General features: G+C 37.8%; 1 protein-coding gene across 2 annotated transcripts in view; it reads left to right on the top strand.

Moving 5' to 3' along the window:
- Positions 1-24067, top strand: part of PIWIL2 (piwi like RNA-mediated gene silencing 2) — a 67083-nt gene that overhangs the window by 18248 nt on the left and 24768 nt on the right. For both annotated transcript variants that reach the window (XM_027964350.3, XM_060409221.1), the window contains exons 11-18: positions 13187-13375; positions 13990-14074; positions 14788-14877; positions 16331-16471; positions 19390-19503; positions 20489-20677; positions 22873-22974; positions 23549-23665. In XM_027964350.3, coding sequence (XP_027820151.2) covers positions 13187-13375; positions 13990-14074; positions 14788-14877; positions 16331-16471; positions 19390-19503; positions 20489-20677; positions 22873-22974; positions 23549-23665 — 1027 coding nt within the window. The remainder of the gene's footprint in view (positions 1-13186; positions 13376-13989; positions 14075-14787; positions 14878-16330; positions 16472-19389; positions 19504-20488; positions 20678-22872; positions 22975-23548; positions 23666-24067) is intronic.

The raw sequence follows: 24067 nt of genomic DNA, 5'->3' as shown, positions 1-24067 counted from the left end.
CCAAGGGATTCTCAAGAGTCTTCTCCAACACCACAGTTCAAAAGCATCAGTTCTTCAGCGCTCAGCTTTCTTTATTGTCTAGCTCTCACATCCATACATGACCACTGGAAAAACCATAGCCTTGACTAGACAGACCTTTGTTGGCAAAGTAACATCTCTGCTTTTTAATATGCTGTCTAGGTTGGTCATAACTTTCCTTCCAAGGAGTGATCATCTTCTAATTTCATGGCTGCAGTCACCATCTGCAGTGATTCTGAGTGTATTTTGCAGTGATTTTTGAGTGTAAGTATTTTGAATAATTTTGCAATGATTCAGAGTGTAATTTTCACATTTATTCCTAAGTACAGATATTTTAGTCTTTTTAATGATTTTATAAATTGAATTTTTAAATTGCAGTTTTGGATTGTTCTTTGTAAGTATATAGAGGCACAGTTGATTTTTGTATACTGATCCTGTATCCTACAGCCCCTTTGAACTCATTTGTTAATTTTCTTTACATATATCTCAAAGTCTTCTATATAAGAGACCATATAATGTGAAAACAGAGATATTTTTACTTCTTCCTTTCCAATATGGATGTCTTTTATTTTTTTTCTTGCTCAGTTGCCCTGCCAGGACCTCTAGTACAATGCTGAATAAAAGTGGTGAGAGTGGATATCTTTTCCTGTTCTGATTTTAGAGGGGAAAACATCCAGTCTTTTACCATTAAGTACAGTGTTAATTACGGGTTTTGAAGATGCCCTTTGTCATGTTGAGCAAGTTCTCTTTTATTCTTAGTTTGTTGAATATTTTTTATCACGAAAGGCTACTGGATTTTGTTGACTGCTTTTCATGTGTCTGTAGAGATGATCACTTTAAAAATTCTGATTTTTAAATTGATTTTTGGATGTTAAATTGACTATACATTGCTGGAATCTACTTGGTCATATCGTTTAATTCTTTTCTTATGTTGCTGGATTTGGTTTCCTTGTAGTTTGTCAGGAATTTCTGTGTCTGTATTCATAAGAGATACTGATCTGTACTTTTCTTGTGATGCCTTTGTCTGGTTTTGTTATTGAGTAGTATTGACCTTATAGAAAGAAATGGGAAGTATTCTCTCCCTGTTCTGTGGTTTTTTTTTTTTTTTTTGAAGAGTTGTAAAGGATAAGCATTCAGTTTTCTTTGAATGCTTCATAGAAATTTAACAATGGAGCCATCTGGGCTTGAATTTTTCTTTGTGTTCAGTTTTTAAATTACTAATTTGTTGTATTGTTAGAGGTTTCTTCATGTTTTTATTTTATTCCTGGGTTAGTTTGTGGCTTTCTAGAAATTTATCCATTTCATTTAAGGGGATCTAATTTGTTGACATACTGCTAATAAGTGTTCTCTTGTAATCCTTTTTGCTTCTGTGAGGCCAGTAGTGAAGTCCCCTGTTTTATTCCTGATTTTAGCAGTCTGGTCTCTCTGTTTTCATTGGTGGTCTAGCTAAAGGATTATCAGTGTTGTTGTTGATATCCCTGTTTCACTACTTTTCACTCTTAAATTTATTATTTCCTTCCTTCTGCTTACTTTATTTCTAAATTAAAAAAAAAACTTGCTGACTTGCTGGTTTATTATAAACCGTGCAAACTTAGAAATAATCAAATGGAAGAGCAGTTTGGGGCAGTAGAGGATAGGGCACACTCTCCAGGCACACCCACCCTCCCAGCATGTCCATGAGTTCATCAAACCTGGATCTCCTGCAGGCAGTCTTGTGCATTGCAGGCAGATTCTTTACCAACTGAACCGCCAAGGAAGCCCCTACCAGTCTAGAATCTCCCTCAAACCTATCTGAGGTTTTTATGGAGGCTCCATTATGTAGGCGTTATTGATTAGACTATTTGTCTTCGGTGGTCAAGTTCAATCTGCAGCCCCTCTCTCCTTCCCAGAAATGGAAGGGTGGGGCTGAAAGTTCCAACCCTCTAGATATGCCTTGGACTTTCTTGGGATCAGCCCCAATCCTGAAGCTACTCATGGGCTCTCTGTCCCTTGTCATCTAATTTTCCACTTGTTTCAGGTTTAACTTGCTCTTGTTTTTCCATTGTCAGAAGGTAGAAGAGTTATTTGAGATATTTCTTCTTTTTAATACAGGCATTTATAGCTATAAATTCCCTTCTAAATATTGCTTTAGCTGTATCCCATAAGTTTGATTGTGTTGTGTTTTCATTTTCATCGAACTCAAAGTATTTTCTGATTTCCCTTGTAATATCTTGTTTGACCCATTGATTATCTAGGATAATATGTTCTTTACTTTCCATGTTTTGTGTATTTCCCAAATTTCTTTCTGTCATTTATTTCTAATTTCATTCTCTGGTGGCTAGAGGACTTATGTATTTTTATCCTTTTATATTTATTGAGGTTTGTTTTATGAGTTAGCTTATGATCTATACTGGAGAATGTCACATGTGCACGTTGGGCATTTTATTTTATATATATATATTTTTTTTCTGATGCATGGGCATTTTAACTTTAACTCAAAAATTTTTTTCCCCCGTTTACCAAGGAAACGGCAAGATTAGGATAGTAATGTGTCTTTTATATCAAAAGCAGGGATACATTGAGACTTTGACATTAGCAAACCCATGACAAACAAGAAAAAGAAGCGCTAAGGTCATTGAAGGATGTGTGTTTGTGAACCGTATCTCAGGTTCCAACTGCAGATAGGAAGGGGCCATGAGATCAGTGACCCAACTATCATTGACCCTGGAATTTGAACTAAACAAACAAAGTGACCTTCTTTTACAAATTGACAAGGAATGGCTTCATGACTTTTGAGAAATTGCTTTTTTACAAATTGGTCACTGATCTAGTGGGCCTCCAGCCATAATGTTCAGGTGTAGATCGGCTTGGTTTCAAGATTTATCTGGCTTATGCCTCTGTCCATTTATTATAGAACACTCCCTCGTACATTGAACAGAGACACGGAAGTCCAGGAGAAAACAAAAACAAATGAAAGAAGACTATGCATATTGACACGTAATAGCAAAAGCAAAATAAGCAAGAATAGTCAACTTAATATCAAAAATATTTTCAAATAGTATATCTTCAAAATAGAAAGCCTAAAGACCTTGTACAAAGACCTCAATCTAATTATATACCAGATAATGCATTTGTAAACTGAAAGGCCGATGTTATTAAAGCAGTTGGAGTCTAATGAAACTAGTCAGACCTCAGCTGGTTTTGGGATTTCCTGTCTTGGCAGCAGACCTGAAGGATAAGTGGAGTTAAGCATGGGGGGCCGAGTGAGTGCATCTGTTGGTTTGAGACTGCCTGGAATGTTGGCTGGGAAGAGTTTTCACAGTTATCTTGGTGAGACTTCCAGAATTGTCAAAGGATGATGAGATCAATCAAAGCTGATTTTCTACTTACAGCAGTAAGAAACTGTTGATCTCATATAGAGTACTGTATTTGAGAAGCATGTAGTTTAGGATTGCAGACTTGCAGCCGACCAAGTAGGTCAACATTGTCTGTAAAAGCACTGTTGCTCAGGTAAGAGTTTTGTTGATTGATTGAACCAACTCAATTTTTAAAAAAGAAAAGAAAAATATGGATAGAATAATTTCCTAACCATTTAAATAATTAAATTCTTATGGGATGCTTATTGGACTGTCATTCCTTCATTTCCCTGGTAGCTCAGACAGTAAAGTGTCTGCCTACAATCTCTGGGTCGGAAAGATCTCCTGGAGAAGGAAGTGGCAACCCACTCCAGTATTCTTGCCTGGAAAATCCCATGGACAAAGGAGCCTGGTAGGCTACTGTCCATGGGGTCACAAAGAGTTGGACACGACTGAGCAACTTCACTTCACTTCACTCCCTCATTTCCAAAACGGGGGTGACAGTGGTTGGGTTGGCTTGCAAAAGTGTGTTTTCTGAAGTGAGTTGATAAAATTAAGCAGGTTTAAAATTTGTTCTTATGATTACTTGTTGAGGAGGGCATGGCAGCCCGCTCCAGTATTCTTGCGTGGAGAATCCCATGGACAGAGGAGCCTGGCAAACTACAGTCCATGGGGTCGCAAAGAGTCAGACACAACTGAGGGACTAAGCACAGCAACTGACTACTTGTTACCATGACTACAGAACAATCCATTGTTTCTGAAGTTACTGGAGATATTTTTAATTCCCAAGAGTATAAGACTGTCTATGTTTTCATCCAGTTGTATAGTTTAATTTTTTACATAATTTTAAATTCATAAAGAATTTAATTATTTAAATGATTAGGAAATTATTCTATCCATATTTTTCTTTTCTTTTTTAAAAATTGAAGTATAGTTGATTTACAGTAGTTTCAGGTATATAGCGTAGTGATTCTTTTTTTGCAGTTATAAACATACCCCATTATAAGTTATCACAAGATATTAGATATAATTCCCTGTGCTATACCTTAAATCCTTGTTGCTTACCTATTATCTGTCTAGTTGTTTGTATCTGTTGACCCCATACTCCTAATTTGTTCCTCTCCCTCTCTCTCCCCTTTGATAATCGAAAGTTTGTTTTCTATGTCTGTGAGTCTGTTTCTGTTTTGTATATGGATTCCTTTGTATATTTTTTTAGATTCCACATATAATTGATATTATATAATATTTGTCTTTCTCTGTCTGATTTACTTCAGTAAGTATAATATTCTGTAGGTACATCCATGTTGCTGCAGATATCAATATTTCATTATTTTTTAATGGTTGAATATTTTTTCATTGTGTATGTATACACTGTATCTTAAACTAATCATCTGTTGATGAGAATTTGGGTTGATTCCAAGTCCTGACTGTTGTCAGTAGTGCTGCTATGAACAGTGGGGTACATGTATCTTTTTTGAATTACAGTGTTTGTTTTTTTCTTGATAAATACCCAGGAGTGGAATTGCCAGATCATATGGTAGCTCTGTTTTTAGTATTTTAAGGAGCCTCCATATTGTTTTGCATAGTGGAGAACCACTTTACATTCCCTTTAGCAGTGTAAAGGAGGGTGTCTTTTTCTTCACATTTGTAGACTTTTTGATGCTGGCCATTCTGACTGGAGTAAGGTGATACCTTATTGTAATTTTGATTTGCATTTCTCTAATAATTAGCGATTTTGAACATCTTTTCATGTGTCTGTTGAGCATCTGTATGTCTTCTTTGAGGAAATGTCTATTTAGACCTTCTCCCCATTTTTTGAATGAGTTGTTTATTTTATTCATATTGAGTTCTGTGAGCTGTTTGTGTATTTTAGAAATTAATCTTTTATCAGTAGCATTGTTTGGATATATTTTTTTTTCCCATTCTGTAGGTTATCTTCTGTATTGTTGATGGTTTCGTTTGCTGTGCAGAAGCATTTAAATTCGATTAGGTCCTGTTTTTTTTTTTTTTTTTTGCGCTTTTATTTATTTTTGCCTTGGGAGAGTGATCTAAGAAAATACTGCTACAATTTATGTCAAAGAAAGTTTCACCTGTGTTCTGTTCTAGGCGTTTTATGGTGTCATGCCTTACATTTAGATCTGTAAACCATTTTGAGTTTATTAAAATTTGTATATTGTGTGAGAGAATGTTCTAATTTCATTGTTTTCTGTGTAACTGTTCAGCTTTCCCCAACATCACTGTTGAAGAGACTGTCTTTTCTCCATTGTATATTCTTGCTTTCTTTGTCATAGATTAATTGACTCTAGCTGCATAGGTTTATTTCTGGGCTCTCTGATCTATGTTTATTGATACAGTCTTTTTTTGTGCCAGTATCACACTGTTTTGACTGCTATAGATTTGTGTTTAGCCTCAAGTCTGAGAGAGTGATACCCCATCTTAATCTTTTTTTCTCAGGATTGCCTGGGTGATTCGGGGTCTTTTGTGGTTTCATATAAGGTTTAGGATTATTTGTTCTATTTCTGTGAAAAATGTGTATTTTGATAGGAATTGCATAATCTGTAGTTTGCTTTGAGTAGTATGGCCATTTTAACAAGAAACTTGTCCATTTCTTATGGATGGTCCCATTTGTTGGCATATGACTGTTAATATTCTCTTATGATTTTGCATATGTATGTGGTGTTGGTTGTTATTTCTCATTCTTCATTTTGTATTGTGTTTATTTGGGTCCTCTCTTCTTGGTGAGCCTGGCTAAGAGTTTGTTGATTTTGTTTATCTTTTCAAAAACAAACAGCTCTTAGTTTTATTAATCTGTTGTGTTTTTTTACTCTCTATTTCCTCTCTGATCTTTATTATTTTCTTTCTTCCACTGACTTTGAGCTTTGTTTGCTCTTCTTTTTCTAGTCCTTTTAGGTCATAGGTTAGGTTGTTTGAGATTTTTCTTGTTTCTTGAGAAAGACCTGTATCACTATGAACTTCCCTCTTAGACCTGCATTTGTATTTCATTGTTATATTTCCATTTATTTCTGTCCATTTTTTTCTTTTGGCTGCACTGGGTCTTTATTGCTGTGCACAGGCTTTCTCTAGATGCAGTGAGCAGGGGCTACTTTTGTTGTGCAGGGGCTACTCTTCATTGTGACTCACGGGCTTCTCATTGTGGTAGCTTCTCTTGTTGAAGGACTCTAGGCACACAGACTTCTCTAGTTGCAGCACATGGGCTCAGTAATTGCAGTGTGCAGGCACTAGAGGGCATGGGCTTTAGTGGCCCAAGGCGTGTGAAGTCCTCCTGGACCAGGTATCAAACTCTGCATTGCCAGGCCAATTCCTAACCACGGGGGAAGTCCTATCCATTTTTTAATGATCTTTTTTTTTCTCACTAATTTGAAATGCCACCAGTAATTACTGTATATGCAATCCTAATCTGTAGTTCAGTCTAGTTCTGGATCTTTTACTCTGTTTCTTTTTTCAGATCTGTTAAAGACATAACTGACATTCAGTAAACCGCACACATTTAAAGTCTATACTTTATAGAGCTCTGCTCAATGTTATGTGGCAGCTTGGATGGGAGGCAGGTTTGAGGGAGAATGGATACTTGTATATATGTATGACTGTGTCCCTTTGCTGTTCCCGAGAAACTATCACAATATTGTTTGTTAATCAGCTATGTGTGTGTGTGCTAAGTTGTTTCAGTTGTGTCTGACTCTTTGCGACCCTATGGACCATAGCTCACCAGGCTCCTCTGCCCATGGGATTCTCCAAACAAGAATACTGGAGTGGATTGCCATGCTCTTCTTCAGGGGATCTTCCTGACCCAGGGATCAAACCCGCATCTCTTACGCCTCTTGCATTGGCAACCAGGTTTTTTACCACTAGCACCACCTGGGAAGCCCTTAATCAGCTATACCCAGGTACAAAATAAAAAGTTTTTTAAAAAAGTCTACACTTTGATGAATTTTGACAAATTTTTCTATGTTTGAAACATTATAATGAAAAAAATGAACATATTCATTGCCCTCTCAAAATTTGCTCTTGTTTCTCTGAAACCTCTTCCCAAGTTTATTCTTCTTCTGCCCCATGGGCAGTGAACACTGATCTTCTCTGTGTCACTAGAGATTAGTTTGCTTTTTCTAGAATTTTATAAAAATAGAATTGTATAGTATATAACTTTTTTATTTTTGGCTGTGCCACATGGTTGTGGGATCTTGGTTCCCCAACCAGGAATTAAACTGGGGCACTCAGCCATGAGAGTGTGGAGTCTTAACCATTGCACTGCCAGGGAAATCCCAGTATATTTTTAGTTGTAGATGTATGTATCAAAAGTTTGATCTTTTTTATTGCTGAGTAGTACTCTTTTGTATAAATATACCACAATTTTTAAAGTTTACTCACCTGTTGTTTCCACTTGTTGGCTGTTACACATAAAGTTGCTGTAAATATTAGGGTACAAGTCTTTCTGTGGACACGTACTTTGATTTCTCTTAGTTAGGTAATACTTGGGAATAAAACGGTGGGTTAAATGATAGGTATACATTTAGCTTTCTAAGAAACTGTTTTCCAACGTGTCTGTACCATTTTATGTTCCCACCAGCAAATGTATGAGATTTCTGTTTGTTCCATGTTCTTGCCAATACTTGATATGGTCAGTTTTTTAATATTAGAAATTCTGATCAGTACATAGTAATACCTTGTTGTGGTTTTATTTTTTTTTATGGTGAGAACATTTAAGATCCTGTGTTTAATTTTAATGCTTTCTAAGGGTTTTTATATTAAAAAACAGAGATATTACTTTGCCAACAAAGGTCCGTCTAGTCAAGGCTATGGTTTTTCCAGTGGTCATGTATGGATGTGAGAGTTGGACTGTGAAGAAAGCTGAGCACTGAAGAACTGATGCTTTTGAACTGTGGTGTTGGAGAAGACTCTTGAGAGTCCCTTGGACTGCAAGGAGATCCAACCAGTCCATTCTGAAGGAAATCAGTCCTGGGATTTCTTTGGAAGGAATGATGCTAAAGCTGAAACTCCAATACTTTGGTCACCTCATGCAAAGAGTTGACTCATTGGAAAAGACCCTGATGCTGGGAGGGATTGGGGGCAGGAGGAGAAGGGGACGACAGAGGATGAGAAGGCTGGATGGCATCACTGACTTGATGGACATGAGTTTGAGTGAACTCCAGGAGTTGGTGATGGACAGGGAGGCCTGGTGTGCTGCGATTGATGGGGTTGCAAAGAGTCGAACATGACTAAGTGACTGAACTGAACTGAAGGGTTTTAAAATTTTTTTCTTTTATATTGGAATATAGTTGATTAACCATGTTGTGTTAATTTTAGGCAAACAGCAGAGTGATTCAGTTATACATGTATCTATTCCTTTTCAGTTTCTTTTCCCATTTAAGGTTATTACAGAATATCGTTGTCGGTTTTAATTTGCATTTCCCTAGATGATGTTGAGCATCTTTTCCTGTGCTTATTTGCCATTCATTTGTCTATTTTGATGAAATGTGTAATCACAGTTTTCACCAATTTTTTAATTTTCTTTTCATGGAGTGTGTAAGAGCACTGATGAGTGAGAAATATAAGCCCTTTATCAAGATACATGATCTGCAAACTTTTTCTGTTAGTTTGTGGCTTATCTTTTTATTTTTTTTAATGGAGTCTTGTAAGGATCAAACATTTTTAATTTGACTGTCTGTTATTAGTTTTTTTTCTTTCATGGATTGTATTTTTGTTTTCAAATCTAATAAATTGTTCCCTAACTCAAAGTCATAAAGATTTTCTGTTATTTTAGGAGGCATTATTGTTTCACTGTTATGTTTAGGTCTGTGATCCAGTTTGAGTTAACTTTAGTGGACAATATGAGGTAGTGGTGTAAATTCATTTTGTTGCATATAAGTCATAAAACACTGTCCTTTCTTGATTTAACTTGACACCTCTGTCATAAACATGTAAGTTTATTACTACCTTTCTTTCTCATATAATTTAAAGATGTAAACTTCCCTCTGACCACTGCATTAGCTATAATTCATGATTTTTTGATATTGGTTTTTTGCTTTCTTTCAGTTTGAGATACTTCCTAATTTCTTTTGTACTGCTGTCTTTGAATTATTTAGAGGTTGCAGTTTAATTTCCAGATATTTGGGTACTTCCTATTCTGTTTTGTTTTCTAGTCTTATTCTGATATGTTTGGAGAACATACTTTGTATTACTTCAGGTGTTTTAATTTTATTGAGACTTGTTCTATGGCCTAGTATAGACTCTGTCCTGGGAGTTCCTTTTGTAGTTGAAAAGGATATGCATTCTGCTGCTTTGGGGTGGACTGTTTTATGTACTCGGTTAGTTCAGCTGGTTTACTAATGTTGTTCAAGTCTTCTGTATCTTTCCTAATTTTCTGTTTGTGGTATCAAAGATAGGAATATTGAAATCTTTTCAAGTTGTTTAATTCTTTAAACTTTGTCAGTTTTTTCTTCAGGTAGTTGCCTTTGGCTACACATGCATCTATACTTACAATAAATGTACATATTTATAATCACTGTATCTTACTGATGAATTAACTCTTTTATCATTGTGAAATGTGCCTTTTCATCTCTAGTAATAATATTGCCTTAAAGTCTATTTTGTCTGATGTTAGTGTAGCCAGTCTAGCTTTTTTGTGGTTACTGTTTGGTATGTATTTTCTGTTCTTCTGTTTCCAACCTGTTTATGTCTTTGAATTATTAATAAAATGTATATCTTGTAGACAGCGTATATCTAGATTTTGCTTTTTCACCCAGTCTGACAATCTGCTTTTGGATTGGCCTGTTTAATACATTTATATTAAGTCTTAGTATTTATATTGTTGGCTATATATCTGCCATTTTGCTATTTGGTTTTTGTCTGTCTCATGTCTTTTTTTTTCCCCTCCATTTTTTCTTTATTGCCTTCTTCTGTGTTAAATATTTTTTAGTGTATCATTTAAGTTCCTCTGTCAATTGTGTGTGTCTGTGTTTGTTTGTTCTAAGTATTTCAGTATCTTTCACATATCACAATCTATTTTACATTAATGCATACTTAATTCCAGTAAAATATAGAAATTTTGCTCCAGCATAGTTCCATATTTCTCTCCTCTTTATGAATACATACCCAGAGACACAAACTGAATATATGTTATAAACCCAACAGTACAATGTTTTAGTTATTGCTTTAAACAGTCTTACAATAAATAACCTTACAATTTTTTAAGACATGAAGAAAAAGTATATTCATATAGTCACTTTATATTTACCTACATATATATCGTTGCCAACATTCTTCCTTCCTGTGGCTCCAAGTTGCCATCTGGTGTTGTTTACTTATGCTGAGGGATAAAAGATTTATCTGTTAGTATTTCCTGTAGAGCAGAGTCTTCCAGGAACATGATCTCTTAGTTTTTAACTAGCTAGGAATGATTGTACCTTTCATTTTTTTTAAAGTTTTATTGAGATTTAACTGTATACCATACAGTTCACTCATTTAAAGGATAACATTAATGGCTTTTAGTATATTCATTATGCACCCATCACTACAATCAGTTTTAGAACATTTCCATTACAATCAAAAGAAACCCTTCACCCCTTTTCTGTTACCTACCCTCAGTTCAGTTCAGTTCAGTCACTCAGTCGTGTCCGACTCTTTGCGACCCCATGAATTGCAGCACATCAGGCCTCCCTGTCCATCACCAACTCCCGGAGCTCACTCAGACTCATATCCAACGAGTCGGTGATGCCATCCAGCCTTCTCATCCTCTGTCGTCCCCTTCTCCTCCTGCCCCCAATCCCTCCCAGCATCAGGGTCTTTTCCAATGAGTCAGCTCTTAGCATGAGGTGACCAAAGTATTGGAGTTTCAGCTTTAGCATCAGTCTTTCCAATGAACACTCAGGACTGGTCTCCTTTAGGATGGACTGGTTGGATCTCCTTGCAGTCCAAGAGACTCTCAAGAGTCTTCTCCAACACCACAGTTCAAAAGCTTCAGTTCTTTGGTGCTCAGCTTTCTTCACAGTCCAACTCTCACATCCATACATGACCACTGGAAAAACCATAGCCTTGACTAGATGGACCTTTGTTGACAAAGTAATGTCTCTGCTTTTGAATATGCTATCTAGGTTGGTCATAACTTTTCTTTCAAGGAGTAAGCATCTTTTAATTTCATGGCTGCAGTCACCATCTGCAGTGATTTTGGAGCCCCAAAAAATAAAGTCTGACACTGTTTCCACTGTTTCCCCATCTATTTCCCATGAAGTGATAAGACCGGATGCCATGATCTTCGTTTTCTGAATGTTGAGCTTTAAGCCAACTTTTTCACTCTCCTCTTTCACTTTCATCAAGAGGCTCTTTAGTTCTTCTTCACTTTCTGCCATAAGGGTGGTGTCATCTGCATATCTGAGGTTATTGTTATTTCTCCCAGCATTCTTGATTCCAGCTTGTGCTTCATCCAGCCCAGCGTTTCTCATGATGTACTCTGCATATAAGTTAAATAAGCAGGGTGACAGTATACAGCCTGACGTATTACTTTTCTTATTTGGAACCAGTTTTAAGTATGGAAGAATCTTTGTAAAAGATGTTCAGTCAGTTATTCGTAAGAGTGAAACAATAGAACTACTACTTAAATAGTAAAAGACCAGTGAATTAATGTACCCTCCACTTAGTGAAATAGTGTTACGTAACCATTAACATAGTTGAAGAGTTTGATTTAAAATATTTTTTAAAAATAGTTGTATTGTTGAATAAGGCTATGTAAATGGGAACTAAAAATTCCTGAAATGAGCTGTGATAAAATCTCTAATCTTATTTCAAAACACAGTGTTATGCGTGCTTTACATGAATAAAGTCATAGAGTTCTATCAGCAACAGTGAGTGAGTTAGGCAGTTTGTTCTGACTCCACTTTGACACAAGGAAACTGAAACACAAGGTTAAGTAACTTGCTCAAAGTCTCATATGCTGGTAAGTGGCAGAGCCAAGATTTGAACCAAGGTTTTGGCTCCACGGTCTGTAGTCAATGTGAACTATTTCAAGTTTCTGATGGTTTTTCATCACTTAACTGCAGCAAGTTCAGCAGGATACTAATCACCTAGAGTGGTGATAGTTGTTCAAGGGACTAAAAGGGAAAAGGGAGGGAGGAGTCTGGGTTTATTAGTAAATTGTAGGTGAATGAAACTCAACATGTTTCTCTTTTTGTAGCAGTCTGATGTGGTAATGTATGTTGTAAACCTCTAAGAAGGGGTTATAGTAGAAGAACGGACCCAATTTTTTTATCGTAGAACCTTTTTCACCCCCTCAAGACTTCTCAAGGGACCAGTGTTCCTAAGGAGTATACTCTGGTTGATACTGGGCCCGCAGAAGAGTCCATGCTCTGACCCACAAGGAAATTAGTATCTGGTCCCTGTCTGTCTTCAGCCTCCACTGATCATCTTCATCTTCGATGACCTTTTTTCACCTCTTTGCCTCGCGAGTGTGGTCCTCCAGTAGTTGTCATTTCTTCCTTCAGCTAGTGAGGGCAAATATAGTTTTAAGACTGTTGTGTTCCTGTGTAGACTGCCTCTGAATAATGATGATACAGATTATTTTGATGATTACAGTACCTTATTTTAAGGACTGTAGTGGATTTTATCAATTTTTAGTTGTTTTTATTTTTATCTTCTCACTCGTTTTGGGGGGCATTGTTAAACAGAGATATGAGAGTTCTGTCTCCTAAAAGAGACAGGTGGAGCCTTTTGGAGCTAGGTGTTGGCAGTTGGAACCCTCAAGTACTTACAGGCATCCCCTGTCCCTTTCATGTTGCTCTGTGTATACTCCATATGATCCAGAGGTCTTTTGTCTCTTTCCCAAGGCACACCATGTACTTGCAGAACAAAGAAAACTTCCAGGACGAGTGCACTAAGCTTCTGGTTGGCAATATTGTTATAACCCGATATAACAATCGTACCTATCGTATTGATGATGTGGATTGGAATAAGACTCCAAAAGATAGCTTCACCATGTCTGATGGGAAGGAGATTACATTCTTGGATTACTACAGGTAGAGGAAGGAGACTGGGCTTGGGCTTGCAGGTTGGGGCACGGTCTGTCGTTCTCCAGTAAGAATGACATGTAGCAGGACACATCAAAAGTAACTGGATTGGTAATGCACCCAGGATTGACGCGTTTGTCTGTGGTGTTTGATCTGAATTTGCTACCCTTACAGTATTATTTCCTTTAGTACTTTTTACAAGTTATTTCATAAATTAATCTCAGAGCTTTAAAATTATGTTTCCTTTTCTATTTTGGTTTGAAGTCTGATTGGAGAGATTAAATTCAAGTCACTTATCATTTGACTGTCATTTTGCCTTTCTAGTTACCTAAGCCCTTTGGCCTGATGAAGTTTTTTATTTGTATTTTTTTGTTTGTTGGCCTGATTCAGTTTTTAAAGAATTTCTTTCCTGGGCTGTTATCCTGTTTCCTCTCTATTTAGTTACTTTAACTTGAGCCTGCTTTTTCCAGTTATGAATGTACTCTGGTGAGTTTATGATGGATCTTTGACAAGGGTATAATACAAATGGTATACCTCAGTCTTGAGTTAACGCTCAGACTGTGTTGCAGTAAGAGCGGTGATGTTGCTACTGACAACTTTTTCCTGCCTCTGTTCTGCTCTAGCAAAAACTATGGGATCACAGTAAAGGAAGAGGACCAGCCATTGCTGATCCACAGGCCCAGCGAGAGACAGAATAACCAAGGGATGGTGAGTGGTAGTGGTGGTGGCACATGTCAGGCTGATGCTTCCAGCCAAATTCTCTACCCATCAGCCACTCTTCACCTTCTTCATGGCTCTGGGAGCATGAGGCTGTGATTACAGTGTGGTTAGGGTAAGCTGTGCATTGTTTGTCTGTCTCCTATAGCCAGAGGTACTCTTGAAGTCCCCTTAGTGAGGAACTAAACATCCAGAGAATGAGTTAGGTTAAGGAATAAGGAGAATGGACTGCTAAAGAAGATTGAAGCACTGGGTCCATTAGGGAAGCCGGAGACATTTTAACAGGGTTAGGGACCAGGGAAAAGTATCTTGATACCTAACTCCTCTATCTTCAGAGTGGAGACTGAAGATCAAAATAGGTTAAGATGAGACAGAGGCACCAGCTTGATAGGATATATTGTGTGATATCCACCTACTTACTTGGAGGCCCAAGTGAAAAATTGGTTCTAGTTTTTCTAGTTTTCCCTCTGCTTTTGACAGTTTGAATATTTTTCTCTTTACCTAGTGCAACAGCCAATTGTGACCCAAGTGAGAAAAGAATAAACACTGGTCGTGTTTCTTACCCTCTTCTCTGGGGTCTTACATTCCTAAGAGTGCCTGTTATACCTCTGTGGGACCAGTTTGGGCCTGCCAGGGTCTTATACCAGTCAGAGGAACGGGATCCTCTTTGACTGCCTCGCTTTCCCTCTGTTCTCTCCTCCAAGTTGCTAAAAAGTGAAATCCTGCTGCTCCCTGAGCTTTCCTTCATGACTGGAATCCCTGAGAAGATGAAGAAGGACTTCAGAGCCATGAAGGTGAGAAGGGCCTGCTTTGAACCCAACACCATTTTGATAGAGATATGGCTTGCACTGGGCCAGATTTGCATCATCACCTGGGCAGGTTCATTTTTCCTCTCTATAAGCATGATCCGTGTCTCTTCCCACACACTGTGAAAGAGCCAACCGGAGCTTTCTTTGTAATGTTGTTACAATAGTAGAACAATTGGATTATAAGGTAAAAGGATACAAATAGTTCTAGCATCACCCTCCCCAATCTGATGGGGGACTGTAGGCTGGTCATGTGACCATAAACGATGTTCTTTGAGAGCACTGAATTTTTCTAACGTTTCTGTAAGCCTTCAGTTTATTTGAAGGGATAGAGGAGATAATGTAGCAAAAAGTCAGCAAGTTGGAGGAAGAAATTAGAGGATAGAAGTTCATGCTGTGGTGCTCAGGTGTCCTGGAGGTCTCATGTAGGGCACAGTAGCTGGGAGGCAGTGTGCAGCCGCAGGGGTCCAGACCCTGAGGGCTCCACCTCCATACTGTCCGCTTGGGTCTTTGCACCTGCATGCTGCTCTGCTGCTTCTGTCTCAGTCCTTGTCTGTCCCAGTTTTGGACCCCTGGGCTTGTCTCAGATGCCATGAATTGTTTTTAGTAACATCGTAAAGAGCTAAAGTGAACTCCTATAAGAGATTTCTTTCATGTTTACCTTCTGATACTTCCGCTTTCAGTATGTAGGTCAAGGCTCTTCCTTACAACTCCCAGTTACCTAATGACTTAATGATCACAGAGCTATCTATATAGCCCCATAGACTCACTGCCCTAATGACTGCCACGCAGGGAGCAACAGCAGCACAGTTCCTTAGTTCCAGAAGCTAAAGAAAGAATTCACTTACATGATTCTGAATCTTCATCCCATTAGATGTTCATTCAACAATAAATATTTAGAAAACACCTATTATGGGTCATACCCTGGACCAAACAAGTGTTTTATAGTGACGTTAACTGACTAGTATCATATGACATGAAGTATAAGACTAGATGTGTTTTATGTTTGCCTGCGTGCCTGGCATAGGGCATTTTTCTGCCCCGATGTTAAATAGGTATAGTCAAGTCCTCTTACATGGCTTTGAGAAAGAGAATAAGATTTAGATGTCATGAGAAAGAAACAGTGACAATTTTAAATACTTTAAGTATATATGTGTATGTATATGTGTAACTGAATTACTTTGCTCTACAGCAGAAATTAACACAACATTGTAAATCAGCTATACTTCAATTTTAAAAAATTTTTACTGGCTAAAATTTTAACCTTATACTTCATTCACTTTCATGAGCTATTATAATAAAGTCCTGGGAGACCCTGTGAAATTTCTACAGATTTCAGTGGGAAGAAGGTTTTTCTATGAAAATGTTTTTTACATTGGGGTTTCTTTAATCTCATACTGGAGAAGTAATAGCTTAGTATCTCCATTTTGATTCTATTCAGGATTTGACCCAGCAGATCAACCTGAGCCCCAAACAGCACCATAATGCTTTGGAATGCTTGCTACAGAGAATTTCGAAAAATGAGACAGCTAACAATGAACTGACACGTTGGGGACTCTATCTGCAGAAAGATGTACATAAGGTAAACTGGAAGATATGATGGTAGGAAATAGCATTACAAAGAATTCAGAGCTTTCTGAGACTAGGTGATAACTTGCTATCTTGTCTTTATTTTACAGTTTTTGCTTTATTATTATACTTTTTATTTGGTCCTAGTCATAATTGAATTTCCTTGACTTAATTTGCTAAACCTCTTACAGGTTTTCTTCTGTATTTTCCAGGACCTGAGTTGTTAATTTCCAGTCAAGCAAAAGGAATATTGACCCTCAAAATTTACCTCATTTTTAGTTTTCCAGCCCAGATTATTCTTAAAGTTCTATGTCTTTTTCTCCCCATTCTGCAAGTTTTTCTTTCCCAATGATTAACTTGTATTTCTTTGAATATATTAGTGTTGTTGTTTCCATAGGCATAAAGTGTCAGACTTGTACATTTTAATTTTCACATGGCCTTTTCTGCCTGCAGTTGGCCTGAGTCCACTCCATTGTATTTTATGCAGCGTGAGACATGGTGCAGAGGCAGCATGAGTTGGTGAAGTCCTTGGCTTTGAACCTCAGTTCTGCCACTTGCCTTGTTGGTTACTTGAAACAAATTGCTTAGCATCTCATAGTTTCTTTATCTGTTGAATAAAGATGATATTGAGTTAACAGAATTACATGGTAAAATCGTTAGCATAATATTTGACACATATCACGTGTTCAGTAAATACTAGCTTTTATTGCTTTTTTGCTTTTCTCTCTAGGTTATACCTAAAATACTAATAATTGATTCTATCTTATCTTTTGTTCTCTTTCACTCTGAGTTGACTCCTTGTTAAATTTTTTTTTAATATTTTATTTTTTGGCTGTGGTGGATCTTTGTTGCTGCGTGCAGACTTTCTCTAGTTGCAGCAAGCGGGGGCTACTCTTCATTGTGGTGCACAGGCTTCTCATTACAGTGGCTTCTCTTGTTGCAGAACATGGGCTCTAGAGCATGCAGGCTTCAGTACTTGCAGCACATGGGCTCAGTGGTTGTGGTGCACAGGCTTAGATAGCCCCAGGCATGTGGGATCTTCTCAGACCAGGAATCAAACCAGTGTCCCTTGCATTGCCTGGCAGATTCTTAACCATTGGACCACCAAGGAAGTCCCGAAATTGTTTTTCTTTTTTTTTTTAACAAAAGTAGTGGAAAGTCAATAAGGAAAATGTGGATATCATAGAAAATGTAAAGAAGGAAATAAAAACATCAGTAGTTTCATCGCCCAAAGATAATATCTTAGTGATTTATTTTAGGCACATAAAAAAAAGATGTATTATTTTCAGTATATTTTGTTTCCATAAACTTTTTTTCCTGTGAGAGTGAATCTTTTCTTATAGAATTGTGCTTACACTATATATGGTTTTGCGTCTTCTTTTTCATGTATTATTGTATCTTGAACATGTGTTCACGTTATTAAATATTATTTGAAGATGTAGAAAACTTAAGCCAAAGAAGAAAAGTGTTCATCTATAGTCATGCTATATCAGAATACCTGTAACCACTGTTAACATTTTGGTATATAACCTTTCGTTTTTTTAGTCTGTGTATATGTGCATGCACATACTCACATACAGTATGTATTTAAATGGTTTCCTCTTTTTAAATTCAGTTTATTTGTAATGTTTTTTCATGTCATTTAATATTTTTCTGAATATTTTAATGGATAACAGATAATTCATTTTACTAATAGTTTCTTACTTTTTTACAGTCAAGTTGAATTTAGCATTTTCCTATGAAAATGAATCTGTGAACATCCTTATAATTACATCTTTGCACATGATGTTTATTTTCATAGATTTATGGAAGTGAAATTGCTAGGTCAGTGGACATATATATTTATGTTTCCAGTACTTTTTGGTATTTTGCCCTCCAGAAAGTTTCAGCAGTTTATTGCTTTCATAGGCAAAGAGGAGTCTGATTCCTTTGTTGTTTAGTCACTAAGTTGTATCTGACTCTTTCGTGACTGTAGCCCTCCAGTCTCTTCTGTCCATGGTATTTCCCAGGCAAGAATACTGGAGTGGGTTGCCATTTCTTTTTCCAGGGGATCCTCTTGACTCATTCTTCAGTTCAGTTTTTATAACGTATACATTGCTGTTTATTTTTTGCAAAAACAGGATTACATTAAGTGCACTTAGAAAGTGATTGTAATGGTCACAAAATATCATCAATTTAGTTATTTTCTTACTTTTGGATATTTGGATCTGATTTATTTATTATTCTTCATTTTAATTTGGTCTTTCATTATATGAATTTTTTTTCCTGTTTTTCTTTTGTATAAAGTATGATAGTACTTTATGTTCAGTCTTATTATGGCATTTTCTCTTTAATTTTCTACTTAAATTTTTCTAAATATTATTTTCCTGTTCACCTTGAATTTATAGGCATTTTACCTTCATTCTCTGGTTCTAAAGACACAGTGTTTTCTGATCCCTTTCTTGGGGACCATGTTAGGAGCTTCAATAATTAAAGGGCTGCTGCTGCTGCTGCTGCTGCTAAGTCGCTTCAGTCGTGTTCGACTCTGTGCCACCCCATAGATGGCAGCCCACCAGGCTCCCCCGTCCCTGGGATTCTCCAGGCAAGAACACTGGAGTGGGTTGCCATTTCCTTCTCCAATGCGTGAAAGTGAAAAGTCGAAGTGAAGTCGCTCAGTCGTGTCCGACTCTTAGCGACCCCATGGACTGTAACCCACCAGGCTCCTCCATCCATGGGATTTTCCAGGCAAGAGTACTCAGTGCCTATCAAAACTGTGTGTGTTCAGAATTTTATTGACATGGATTCTTAACTGCTAACAGTTGCATTTTTCTACCATTTTCAGAAGTTATGACAAGAACAGGTATATATAGTAGAGTAGACCAGGCCTCTGAACATTTTTCTAACTAATGTTTGCAGATGGTTCATGTCATAGGTGCTTTATTTTCTGTTTAGATTGAAGGACGTGTTCTGCCAATGGAAAGAATTAACTTAAGAAATATATCATTTATCACATCTCCGGAACTAAACTGGATTAAGGAAGTAACCAGAGACCTTTCCATCTTGACTGTAAGTGATTTGTGAGGTGGTAAAGAGAAGGCCAGTATTCCTAGAAGTGTGAGGAAGCAGAAATTATTTAGTGTCCTCTTTTTGAGAGGAGGTACCAACTGAATTCCCATGGAATTACTTACTAAACTAAGGTCCTTCAAACAAGAGCTAATTGATGAGTTGTTAAGAGGTAAGCCCTTTGCTTGACCATAGATTCAGGACAAAGAAATAAATTGCTGTGGTAATTCATACAGTGCCAGCCCATTGCCAACTGCTCTTTGTTCTTCCTTCTTCCTCTTTCTTTCCCTCCTCTTTTCCCCTACAGTTTCCATGAAAGAAGTAAAATTAAAAGTTTCCCACCAAGGCAACTAAAGAAAAAAATGGTATTATAATTATTTTAAAATATTTTTTGCTAACCTTGTTGCTATGGCCATGCGTAAAGTATACACATTTTGTTTCTAAAATGTTTTTTGGAAATATATTTTAAAAAGGTACACTTATGTATATAGTTTTGATTAATTTTCACAAATTGAGTAGTCAAAACTGAGGGTTAAGAAGCAGAACTTTACCAGTGCCCCAGAAGCTCCCCTCCATGATCCTAATTATTACTACCTGTCACCCTTACGTAGTCCCAAAATGGCCACTGTTCTGACCTCTGACAGCATTGAACTTTTTAAAACTGTGTTTGTATGTAACATACGTGGAACCATACCGTGTATATTCTTTCACGTCTGTCTTCCTTTCTTCAACCTTGCTTGATGAGTTTCTCCATATCATTAAGTATAGTTATAGAGCTTCCATTCTCACTGTTGCCTAGTAGTCCATTGTGAGCCTGCCACGGTGTGCTTGTCACACACGTCTACTTTAGTAATTGGCATTAGATAAGACAGGACTGAAGCAGAGAGTGAAAAGCAGTTTGTTCTTTGGAGTAACATCTCCTGAAATGATGTTGGAGTGTTGGAGATCTCCTGGGAAGTACTAAAAAATAGCTTATGGTTGTTCCTAGGTCCCCATGCATTTCTGGGCACTGTTTTACCCAAAGAGAGCAATGGATCAAGCCCGAGAGCTGGTGAACATGTTGGAGAAGATAGCCGGCCCCATTGGCATGCGTATGAGCCCACCGGCCTGGGTGGAACTGAAGGATGATCGCATAGAGACCTATATCAGAACCATTCAATCCATGCTGGGCGTTGAGGTATAAACTAACTTGAGTAAATTTTCTGGATGCCCATTTTGAAATACTTGAATACTTGATTTTCTGTTGCCTTGGTTGTTGGTCTGCTGTTGATGGTGTCCAGGAACCTGAGTCTTACTCATATGCACATGGAACAATTAACAGAGTAGTCTACATGCCCTTTGGCTGTGTTTGCTTCTCTCCTGCCTTGGCGCTCTCACTCACTCTAGTGTTCTGTTCCTCATGTAATCAGCCAAGAGAATAGCTGACTTAACTTCAGTTTGTTATCATTATAGAACATGTGCTCAGAAAGCAGTTTCCTGGGCCAGGTGCTGTCTTGCACAATTCAGTACTGAGCTGTCACAGTCTGGTCTGGCTTAAGATTCAAATTGTTCAGTAGTGAACTTGGCAGGGGGCCCATCAGCTTGTTCCTGATAGCCGAACAGTACCACTAGAGCTGAGCAGGTCATAGTATTCACAGCTTAGTAGTTCAGGCCTTCAGTTCTTATCTGTACATAAAACAGAGGAAAAAGACTAAGGAGGGAGCAAAAGCAGACAAAAAATTTTGGAGATAACTGGTCCTTGGATTGAAGAGTCAGTTCATGTGAGATCAATACCAGAATTAGGTTATGTTCACATCATGACTTTCTCTTGATCCACCACTCTGGGTGTATCATCTGTAGCAGCACACTCATGTTCTCCCTTTGTATTTTCTTGCTGACTTTCCATGTCTTATTCTGCAGTGGCCTCCCCTGGGCCTGATAAATTCTGCCTTGCTTTCAAAAGAAAAGTCCAGCTTAGTACCTCAACTCCCTCATCTCATGACTTGGCATGTTCCTTTTATGAGAGTGCACTGCCAACAATCTTCATGGATACTGACATGAATATGAGTTACATTCCTAATGTAACTTGGTCTTACTTGGTCGTGTTGGTCTTATTATCTGTCATCTTTAGGGCATTCTATTATTCTCTTTATTTCAGGGTCATAAACTCAGATGTCTGCCGGAGTAAAGTGAGCCAGGAGGGGACTCTAGTGAATAAAGAGAGTAAACCCCATGACTGCAGATAACAGCCCAGCATTGTCAAATTGATTTTTAATTTGTTTTTCAACAGAAGCCAAAAATCTAGATTTGCACGTGTGTATCTACCTATGTTTAAATGTTAATGTAGAAAAGACTTGTGACTCATTATAGAGACTGAAAAACCACATCCGTTTCTTAGATCCAGCCCACAGGCTCACAGTGTACAGCCCTAGTTCTCTGTGACTTTGGAAGTTCTTTGATATGATTGCTGGAATATGTGTCCTCTGAAAGATCTTAATTTAAAACTAATCTGGTTTGGAATAGTATACTATTGATTTCTGATTCTGGCATAAAAGGTTGGCAAATTTATTTTACTTCTGTGCTGCTTTCCTTTATTCAGATTTTGAAAGAGCCTCTTTTTTTTCTCTCTCTTACTTTAACTTTTTTCAATTTTTTTAATCACACTGCACGACATGTGGTACCTTAGTCCCCCAGCCAGGGATCAAATCCAAGCCCCCTGCAGTGAAAGCGTGGAGTCTTAACCACTGGACCACCAGGGAAGTCAGATCCTTTGTTTTTAGTATCAGATCTCTTAAATAGTGAGAGGTAGAAGATACTGATATAAGATAAGCTCCTGGCAATATTTTTCTCTATCCTAATCAAAGAGTTAGGAAGATCTTCTTATGGATTTGGCAGTGACTTCATTTCCTCTGCATTTGGCTCTGAATCCTTTCTTCTGGTATTATGTTCCCTATTTCCTAGTTAAAGTTCTGTGGCATGAATGTCATAAGGCACTTAGTTTACTGAAGAGAGTGGCAAAAAAAAAAAAAAATTGTCGGGAATTAAAAGCATCAACTAATAAGAAACCCTTTCTTATTTTTAAGTCTGGTCTTTTGCAGGCATCTTAAGTCTCCTAATGAATGTTAGGTAATCAGGACCAGCTCTAGATAATTTAATGTAGCATGTTACATAGCTAAGCAAAGAAGCCTAGAACCCAACAAATGTGAACCCAAAGGTCCATTCACCTTCAAGGACCTTTGTCTGTGTTGGAATGTCCACCATCTTTGTTTCAGCCCCCACTATACACTAAAGGTCCTCTGGCTTTCCAGACTCTTGAATTGTCCCTGACTAGAACCCTGTCAGGGTCCCCTCAGAGTTCCAAAGCCTGACTTATACATACTTTATCTCCTCAAGGGGAAGATACAGATGGTTGTTTGCATCATCATGGGTACACGTGACGATCTCTATGGGGCCATTAAAAAGCTGTGCTGTGTGCAGACTCCTGTACCCTCACAGGTGAGTGGGAGCTGGGCAGAAGGCACAGACGGAGACTCTAGCATCCCTTGAGGCTTGGAAAAGAGCGATAAATGTGTTCAAAAAGACTGAAGTCACTATTAGAAGCCAGCGTGTGTAGACCCAGCTGGTGAAACTTCCCCTATTAGAGTAACCTGGCGAATAGCAGATTCTCTTTGTAAATACTGCTTTTGTGTTCCCACATGAGCACTTGTGCTCGTTCACAGCCAAGTCATCAGGTTGTTTCACATGACTGGGTTCTGAGAGTATAGGCGTCCCTTTGAAAGGGGAAAGCTGGCTTTTCCTATGGAGATTAATTTTTTTTTACTCTGCATGAGATATTTTTGAAAGTTTTTATTGGCTGGTTTTTTGGTTTTCATTTGCATTTTGTGTGCACATGTGTGTACACGCATGCCTGACTAGAGACCCAGTTAGAGTTAGAACTGTTAGTGCAGAGTAAATTATCTGCCAGCTGGAGTTTCTTGAGCAAATGTAATGTTTGCTTTTGAGTAGTTTACATTGTCTGAAAAGTTGCTAGTGTCCTCTTTCCCCATACCTTTTGGTCCCTCTATTACAGGTCATCAATGTCCGAACCATTGGTCAGCCCACCAGGCTTCGAAGTGTGGCCCAGAAAATTTTACTTCAGATTAACTGTAAATTGGGTGGTGAGCTCTGGGGAGTGGATATTCCTTTGGTGAGTGGTGCTGAGATATATCTTCATTCAGTCCATCTCCCCAAACAGCCCTGCCTGGCTATTTTCCTAATTTTCCTCCCAAAGTTTTCCATATTCTCATTGCCTAGTAATCAGAGTGGTTCATTGCTTGTTTTCATATAGGCCAAAAGCTTAGACTGGTTTTCACATTTTTAAATGGTTGAGAAAAATAAACATAAGACTAATATCTCCAGACATATGAAAACGATATGAAATGCATTTTTCACTGTCCTTAAATGCAGTTTTATTGGAACATAGCCTTACTCCTTTACGTACTACAACCTGTGGCTGCTTGTGTGTTGCAGTGGCAGAATTACATAGTTCCCCAGAGACCGTGAGGCTCACAAAGCCTACGGTCTTTACTGATGTGCTCTTTTCAGAAAA

Source organism: Ovis aries, chromosome 2 (genome assembly GCF_016772045.2).
Source record: "Ovis aries strain OAR_USU_Benz2616 breed Rambouillet chromosome 2, ARS-UI_Ramb_v3.0, whole genome shotgun sequence".
Taxonomy (NCBI): Eukaryota; Metazoa; Chordata; class Mammalia; order Artiodactyla; family Bovidae; genus Ovis; species Ovis aries.
The sequence above is the reverse complement of the archived record's forward strand: the minus strand, read 5'-3'. Positions and strand labels throughout refer to the sequence as shown.